Source organism: Triturus cristatus, chromosome 1_2 (assembly GCF_964204655.1).
Source record: "Triturus cristatus chromosome 1_2, aTriCri1.1, whole genome shotgun sequence".
Classification (NCBI taxonomy): domain Eukaryota; kingdom Metazoa; phylum Chordata; class Amphibia; order Caudata; family Salamandridae; genus Triturus; species Triturus cristatus.
In genome coordinates this window covers 997,658,448-997,668,053 of record NC_140580.1, presented here as the reverse complement: position 1 = coordinate 997,668,053, position 9,606 = coordinate 997,658,448, and the positions used below count along the sequence as shown (strand labels likewise).

The 9,606-nt window shown below is 43.2% G+C and overlaps 1 protein-coding gene across 1 annotated transcript in view; it reads right to left on the bottom strand.

The window, feature by feature from the left end:
* Positions 1-241: 241 nt before the first annotated feature.
* Positions 242-9,606, bottom strand: part of LOC146868563 (dual specificity testis-specific protein kinase 1-like) — a 339,083-nt gene continuing 329,718 nt past the window's right edge. Inside the window, exon 9 of the mRNA XM_085611282.1 lies at positions 242-1,847. Coding sequence (XP_085467408.1) covers positions 1,746-1,847 — 102 coding nt within the window. The 3' untranslated portion in view covers positions 242-1,745. The remainder of the gene's footprint in view (positions 1,848-9,606) is intronic.

Here is a 9,606-nt window from a genome sequence, read left to right as displayed (position 1 = left end):
GTCACAGTCCTTTCCCCTGTAAATTATGGTTTGCAGCATTTACAGGTTATCCCAAAACGTACAATTATTTTACAACAAACAAGAAGGAAGCACATAGATTGCTTTATGGCAAAGCGCATGGGTACTTAATTCATGTATGACAACAGAATCCCTAAGCAAATTAAGTGTCGGTCAAAATGCAAAGGATTAAGTAGCTCCATTCAGTACTTTTTAAGATATTTGCTATATGAAAAGGCACCAGGCGAGTTGCAAAGTGTTATCTTTATGTACATATTTACAGAGAAAAGGCATATTTTGATTTGCCTATAGTTTAGCACCATTTGACAAATCTGCACAAAATTATACAGGCATTTTTAAATTAATCTTGAATATCAAATTTGGTGAAATTCGTGCGGGGGACTGGCTTTCTCTAGATGGACGGATTTTTCTTCTAGCAAAGAGAAAATGGGATAAGAACAATTTACAAAGTTTCTCAATACAAAACAAAATGAGAGTAAACTAATACTGAAAAAACAACAAACACTTTTTTCCCTCAGAACAAACAACATGGAATCCAAACTAAAATAAAAAATTACATCCACATCACACTTAAAACTCAAATCTACATTATGATCTCCTCCGTGCCAATCATCGAGATACTGCTATAAAAGACCAAGCATGTTATTTCTCCTCGGAAATAAAGGTTCTCAAATTATAATGACCACAAATAACATAATGACAATTTAGTGCTTTAAAGTAAAAGAGCTTCACGCTTAGAAAAACAATGGACTCAAGGCAAGTCTCTTCCAAGCTGCAAACTGCATCGCACAGCATTATCAGACATGATCACTCTACTGAAACCAGAAACCAAGCAAACCAAAAATCCAGATTTTTTTCTCATATAGAGGCACGACTACAGAACATTGTTCTTGCCAACGACGACACAGCGTATAAAAATTGCAATACATAAGAGCTTCCTAAACAATGATCTTCCAAACACCCTCGCAAACAAATAACCACACCACATACTCTGTCGCGCAGTTATCCTGTAGTTTATGTTAGATGCTGGTAACCGACCACACGCTACAAAATCTGGTAATATAACATATCCCAAATCATTTTTTTTCCGTTAAAAATGTTGTATTTCAAGGACGGAAAAGATCAAGTCAGTAATGTTCTCCAAGTGACTGCTTCAAAGCTAGGTTATTCTACATGAGTCAATAGCCATATGTGTATTTTTGTGCACCATACAGAAATTAAAAGAACTTCTCAGTTTTCAAAACAGCAATTTCACATCAGGCAGGAATATTCTGTGTCCTTCCATCCCTTGTGATCTTCCGAATCCAGGTTGTTTTTCTGCGGCCACAGCTGGGCAGTATGGGCTAGCGCATTGATAAGAGCCTGTAAATGAAGGAGCTAATGTCGAGCCACTAGAAGCCTCTCAGTGATGTGTGAACTCGTCAGTCTGTGCTGGAAACTGCAGACAAGTTGGAAATTCTTCTTCTAAAATTCGACAATAGTCACTATTTTCACTGTGGATTATTATTGATCCTTAATTTTTAATATAGTTAAATATGTCAAAAAGGCATACTACAAAAAATATGTAATTGCAAAAATGTTCTTATATCTTTTCCTGACTAGGAATTACACCATCAAAATATAGTTCAATAAATATCAGGGTATTGTTTTTGTGGGTTTGCTTTTTACAGCTCCTCTGTACAGTTTATTTACAGGTTACTTCTGATGTGTGGGCTTCAGAGGTAGAATCAGTCCGAACTCTGGTTGTCCAGTTGAGAGTCCAAACTTTCGGCAAGATCTTCCAGGTCATCGAGGAGCTCCGAGAAAGATGGTCTCTTGAAGGCCTCGAGCTGGAAAGAGAACAGAAAGCAATCAGAGCAAAATGTCAGCCTCAACACCGTCAACACCAAGCAGGTACAGCAGCGACACCAGCATCAACAACAGCCAGGGAGACGAATCCTGTGGGCAGATGCAGTGACAGTGCCCTATTGAGTCCTCCCAAACCACTGTGCAAAAATGCCATCATAAGGCAGCTGGTACAAGGTGGAATATAGGGAAATACAGCACCCTCCCTTTTTAGGTGTCGCCTACACAGCGCTTGCACTGTGCTTGTGAAATCTAGCGTATTAAATATATCTTAAAAGGAGCTTAAATCCAGCCCCCTTGCTTTTCATTGGTTCCTGTGTTTGCCACTTTAACACCCCTCATCAGCCAGGCTAGCCTGAATCCATTGGCAAAGAGAGCAAGGGACCCACGTCTGTGCATACCCTGACAACTTAGGGCGAACGAAGCAAACACAAGGAGATGACGGACGGAACACTGAAACTTTTTAGACACTCATCCCCAATTACAGATCTGGATTGAATCCATCATCGTTCTTTAGCTCACTTCGCCACCCCAGTTCAGACCCAGGGTATGCACAGACGTGGGTCCCTTGCTCACTTTGTCACTGGGATTCAAGCTAGGCTGGCTGATGAGGGATGTTACCCCGAAACCAGTCCCAGGATGCTTGTTTCCAGTACAGGAGAGACCTGGCATGGCAGTTCGGGCTGGACTGTTGAGGCACAGGGTCAAGACTGATTTGCATATGGTTGGGTCGGGTGTACACTATACTGGTAATAACAGTACAATGGGTGAATGGACTGTTACATCAATTCACTCACAATATGACCGACTGATATTGCATAATCTAGTGGCATGCACCAGCATAGTGCATTTTGTATGTTTACCTGTACACGGGGTGTTTATATGAGGCAAAACTAGCATGGCGCGCATTGTGGACTCCAGATACAAGTGATAACATTGCCTTGAGCCGGTAAAATTAGGAAGTGTTTTTTGTGTCACAACGCATCGACATGTTTGAAATTGGCACATTCAAGTGACGCAGGATTTTTATGTTACTTTTTAATAACAGCGGTCACGTGTAATACCTCGTAAATCCTCACATTTGTTTTAAATGCTTCTTTACTAACGCGCACGTCAGAGCAAGTGGTAGCATTGTTTGGGATTAAGCAGGAAAGTTCTAGAAAGGTTTCACATTAGAACACTTCAGAATGATTAAGCGATGCATGATTTGGACAATCAGTCCTGGCAACAGCTCGTAAATCTTCGCATGTATTTAAATTGTAAATTGATACTTGTATAGCGCACTACTCACCCGCAAGGGTCTCAAGGCGCTTGTACGAATACCGCTGTGGAACCCATCCTGGCTTTCCCTGTGAGGCGTCCACTCCTGGGCACCCCCAAGGTGGAGGCCAGGCATCCTTTAGCGTTGTGGGGGCCGTTGTGGAGATTAAGCAAGCTATTGCCCAGAGTTGCAGAGTGGGACTCCATGATTGGAATGGCACCGGTGCGAGAATTATCAGGTCCGTGGAATTTTTGAGCCCAAGACCCCCGAGGCGGGGAATTGAACCCTGGTCCCGGGCTAGACCTCTGCATCAGGGTCTGCCGCTCTAATCATTGAGCCACACTTCTACACTTTACAGTGTTCGCTCACTAACATATTGTGATTGTAATTAACAAGTGTCATAAGTGACACGGTGTTTGATTGATTATACAACAGGAAGCATAGAACCAACATTTACCTATCGTGGGAATTATGTATCTTGTACAAACAACACACTGTAGCTGAAACATCACTTGGCATGTGGGAGTGGGTGCACTTTTCAGTGCGTGAGAATAGTTGTAACGTTTCCTGAACGTTCAACCTACTAGATTAGCACATATGGCACATTTTTGCAGGTTGATTTCAGTGATTTGTCGTATAGGAGAGACTATACATCAGTTGGGATTTGGAGAAGATAATGGGGAGAGCCTATTGGCGAAACCTAACTCAATCAATCAATCAATCGAGACTTCATTTCGGTATTATTTCACACCATAAAAGTACACATATACAACACATTAAATATTAACATTAATCATACTTAAAAAACATTCATAGTACATGAGGCAAATAACAGATTAAGAGTAAAGTGCAAATAATGTCAGGTTTGGTAGGTGTTTTTAAAAAAAATCTTCCAGAGGATAAACTGATCATAAACTGAACAGTGGAACGTCATTGATCCAGACAATTTCTCATTTTGACAGTTAATTTTAAATATTTTATTACATGTAAAACACTATCACTATACAGGAGCTGAAGATACACAAGGGCTGGTCTAATTTGATTAAAATTAAGTTTTTTTAAAAGGGCAACGAGATAACGTCTACGCGGGTATTCATAAAATTTACATAAAAATATAAAATGCAGCATATCCTGTGGAGACAATCCGTCGCAGCCACAGGGAGCAGCAGTCTTATTAAAAATATCTAGTTTTGGTCTGATTAAAAGGTGGTGAAAAATATTGAGCCTGAACCTTGTCAGTAAAACTTTTTCATGCGAAGTGAAACTGCCCATTAAATACGGTTCCATTGTATCACAGGTTTTAAGAATCACGTATTTTCTGATACTGGGTTTCATAAGCTCCACCCCTTCTCTTTGGGCCACCCTATCCATAAAAAAAGCTTGCTTGATTGCAACCACGTCCCCCTTTACAATCACGCCTGGGTTTTCAAACAGATTCAGACGGCCAAGCCTGAAAAAGCAAGATTTCAAATATTTCATCCAGGGGACGCACATTGAGTTATCCTGGGATACAAGGTCTTTCACAATTAGATGGGTAAGCGGTATATCTTTGTTTAACCACAGATTTACCCAACAGATCAGCGGCCTTAGGGCAAATATATCACATAAATACTTTATCCCCAATTCTTCATGCACTGCCATATTCGGTGTACTACTGGGAACGCAAAGTAGACGTTTAAGAAAATTATTTTCTGCGACCTGCAAGTGTTCTCCATTTACGTAACCCCATAATTCGCTACCGTATACAGCGGTAGCTACTGATTTAGCATTATAAAGTTTAATCATTGCATTAGTTGGCTTCTTCCCCAATTTTGTAGCAAAATTAAAAATAGAGGCATTTGCCCTTAACATTTCCCCCTTTTTTTTAGCCAGATGAGGACCCCAACTAAGCTTGGAGTCAAATAAGACACTGAGATATGAAAATGATTGTGTAGTGGGGATTAAAGCGTCATCTAGTTTAAAAACAAAGTTCTTTTTTGGTTGACGGCCAACATGCATAATATATGATTTGGCATTATTGACCATTAAGTCTCTATCCGACATAAAAATATTAAAAGCGTTTAGGAGAGCCTGGAGCCCCTTCTCCGTTCTAGAGATTAAAACCGCATCATCTGCGTATAAGAGAACTGGAATACTCTGCCTGCCAACTCTAGGGCAGTCTGCCTGAACCTCCTGTAGAACAACATCTAGATCATTAATATAAAAGTTAAAAAGAAATGGGGCGAGAATACAGCCCTGCCGTACTCCCTTCTTAAAGTCAAAGTTACCAGTAGTATCCCCATTTGCAGAGTACCTAACGTTTGCACTGGTATTACTGTGCAGGTCCACCAGAAAATCAACAATCCCCCTGTCCACCCCCTTCTCCCTCATGGTCTGCCACAGCCTTCCCCTGTTAACACAGTCGAAGGCTGATGACAGATCCACGAAGGCCAGGTGGACAGTCCCCTTCTGAACAACCGTATATTTACTCAGAACCAGAAAGAGATTAAGGCACTGAGTTATGGTAGAGCGTCCACTGCAGAATCCATACTGAGAGATTGACATAATATCATTGTCATTCGCCCAACATGACAATCTCTGCAGCAGGATTCTCCCCATGATCTTGACCATAGAATCGATCAATGAAATTGGTCGGTAGCAAAGAGGGCTGCCCTTGTCTCCTTTCTTAAACACCGGAACAATCGTTGATAACCCCCATGCCAAAGGACAACCCAATTTAGCAGCTGCATTAAAAACTGCAACCAAGATGGGGCCCCAGAAACTCGGGTCAGACTTATACAGGTCTGGGGGGATCCCGTCAGGTCCTGGAGCTTTCCTAGCTGTCAATCCCTCTATGGCCTCCATAACCTCACTTCTGCTGAACTTAATGGTATCTCCCCTAACACACAGTTTTAAATTAGTTTTTACAGGGAGAGCTGAGTAATACAGTTGTTTAAAATGGTGTTCCCACTCCTCTTTGGTTATGCAACAAACTAAACCATCACCAGGATCTTCTACCAAAAATGGTTTTTTAACTAGCGCCCAGAATCTGGAATCTGGATTTATATTCTCTCCTACATAGTTTTACATCCTCCTGGATTCTCTGTTTAACTGCCAGGGCTCTCCTGAGATTGCGAGCGGCTTTGGAGCAGTCATGATTAAACCATCTTGGCCCACATTTCTCCATATTATTTGCGGGGACCAACAACAGCTTAGACACCTTCTCCGTCAGGTTATGATATGCAATAAGAACCTGCCTTGGGTCTCCCCCCTCACATATACAGGTCTTTATATCTTCAGTGCATTTATCTATAATATTTTTATATAGTTGGTCTTGTGTGACCATTGACCATTTAAGTTGCCTCCTCCCATCAGTTGTACCCAGCCTGCCTGAACTGCAGATCTGTTTTTCCATATTAATCCAGGGGCCCTTTAGGCGAATTGTCAGGGGGTTATGATCACTAAATTCACTCTGAACTATTTTGAACGAATCCAAGAAGGTCTGCATTGGTACTGACAAAAGCATATAGTCAATAATGGTGCCCCTGCCATGCCCTTTGAAAGTAGGGATATCAAAGCATTTTGAAGGATCCCTAAGTGTCATTGCCAAAACAAGATCTACATTGTTCAATAAGTCGTTACAAAGTTCCCCATCTACCGTATGTTCCAGATGTAAACCACCCAGGCGCTCACACTGCAGATCTGTTAGACATTTCCTCAAAGGGTCACCACACGGGTGTACATTAAAGTCACCCATGATCATGAGGTTATGAGTAAAATCCTTCATAGAAGTAGTAATAAAAACATGCAACGCAGTTATTGAACTAGACGTTGAGCTAACATTAGGGGCGTTATAAAAATTCACCAGACCAGCCGAACAGTTTTCACCAGTTAAAACTAGGCCCATCATTCCAGAATGATGTGTTGCGATTCTACGGGTGTTGCAGGGGAGTGTAATAGAGACAAAGGTCACCAGTCCCCCCTTTGATCTACCTCTAAATGATGGTGTAGCTGGCACATAAAAGGCCTTATATCCTTCTATGAACATGTCGCACTCTACCGACCAGGTCTCCTGTAGACAAATTACCTTGAATTGTTTGATATAATTAACCCAATTAGCATCCGCCATCTTAGCAGCCAGTCCCGCGATATTCCACGAGACAACATTACTGGTCATTGCTGTTCCCTGTAAATTTACAGCAGGTGCTAAGTCGCCTATTACTTCAGTACCCTGTCCCGTAGGTGCTTTATGTCAGTCGCACATCTCAAGTCCAGATAGCACTTCATACCTATTCTGTGTATTAACATTAGACCCATGGTGAAAGTTGCCAACAAAATTAGTCCCGTTCTGAGCCTTGACAACATTACCAAACCCACGTGATTTTACAGTGTTATATACAGATTGGGTATTCGTCATCGGGGTCTGAGATTCAACCGCAGGGCTGATTAACATTTGCGGTGGTGAATTTTTGCACAAATGCGTATAAAAATACCCCAGTGGGCGAACACATATACTATTCTCGTTATATATAAGTGTGGACGCTCTTAAGAGTACAGTTGCCACATGTTGGGGATGTTTAAAATTCACAACGACACAATCTCCATTTCCTTGCTTTTTAGACGGACCTACCCAGTCCACCCTCTTCACTGCCATTATCTGATCAAGGTATGGAATTCGGAAGCCACAGTTTTTATTGAGCCATGCGACTGTCTTGTTTTTAAGTGAATCATGCGATTCACCATACGGTGAGGCAGGATGGGAGCCGCAAGGTGGAACATTAGTGAGGACTACCACATACGGTGCACAGTCAGGTGGCAAGTTGAGATAGCGATTGGTGCTGGAAGGTCTATGATCTAATCTAGACCTCAGGGCTATATTAGGGGCTATATTATGTTGCGTCAGCGGGGCAGGTGTTACTAAAGTATCTGGGGTAATTAATGTCTTGTTCACTGAAGTGGCTCCTTCAACAGTATTGCCAGTATTACAAGTATTCTGATAACCTTTATCACTCGTCACGTCTCTCAGCCCTTCTACCGTAACCTTATCCTTAGCCCTTTCGCTTGTGACCGCTGCCAAGTGTATAGATACAAGACCACCAAGCCTAGCCACCTCCGTCGTCAGGGTGTCTATCTTGGTGGTCAGAGGTCTGATCATCTCCTCTAACCTCTCCTCTAACTTTGCCTCTAGGTTTTTGATAAGAATGGCAATCTGGTCAGTATTCATAATCGGACCACTTTCAGTGTTTCCAGCAAAGACGAAAGGGTTTAAAGTTGGACCAGTACAAGTTGACTGATCCAGCTCACATCTTTTTTTGTTGTGTTTTGCCCCCCGTTTAGGCAGCGCTTTCCTACAGTTTCGCACTGGCCTTGAGACTAATGGCATTTCCTTTATTACCTCATTTACCATGTTATGTTCGTCTGAGTGAACCTCAACATTCACCACCATTGGCGTCATTACATTTTCAGTGGCTGTGTTATTCGTTGAAGCCTCACACTCAGAATCCACCACTGGTAAGTGCAACTCCACCAATGCCGGTGCTGGGCTCTCCCTCCCTAGCGAAGCACGCCGGTCACTTTTAATCTGGCTTACTCTCTTCACCAGATAATTATCAATAGTTCCCTGGCCGATAGCATATATTTCATTATTGGATCGTGGCATACTAGACAAATATAGGTAACAGTAAATTAAAAAGTAAAACTAACTATAGTCAGTCTCACAAGATATATACACCACAACAATCTAAAAGCAGTGGTCTAGACAAGATGGTCCAATCTCGATTGATTTGAGCCCACAATAAGTCACACAATGTCTCACAGAAATTACTTGCCGCATGGAATGTTTCCTCGAGGCTTGGGGGTGGCCCAACCCGACCCCTTCCGGCCCCCTAACGGCCACACAACGGCCACACAACGGCCACACAACGGCCACACAACGGCCACACAACGGCCACACAACGGCCCGCCCTTTGCCCGGGCTTAGCCCGGCGCAGCCCGCGCGCTGTCCCGCGACGCGGGAGGAAGGCAGTTTTAAATAGCGCCGCCAGGCGCATAGGCGTCGTTTCTTGGTGCAGCCCCCTGAGCGTTGGGCAGTCTGAGCAATGGAGTCCCTCCGCACTGCGGCCGCGAGGGATTGTCGATGCGGCGGCGGGAGGGACACCCAAGGAGATTTGGAGCACCCAGCTCAGCAGGTACACGGCACGGGTAAGCTTCTGTGCGGTTCTCTTGTGAGGTCTTGCGTTTCAAACAATATCAGACTCACCGGTAATGCCGCCCTCCTGCCCTGCTGCCACTCTCCTGCCTTAATCCACACTCGAATCACTTGGCCTTCAGTGCTTCAGTGCTTCTAGGATTCACTGCCCATCCTGCTTGTTGGAACCACGCTGCTGCACTTCTCTGCACTTGACCACCTCTCTGTGCACGAAGCACAGAGCCTCCACTCAGCAGCTGCTGTTAAGCAGAAAAGATGAAAAAAGGGGCGGATGAAGCCTCCACACTCCGTACAG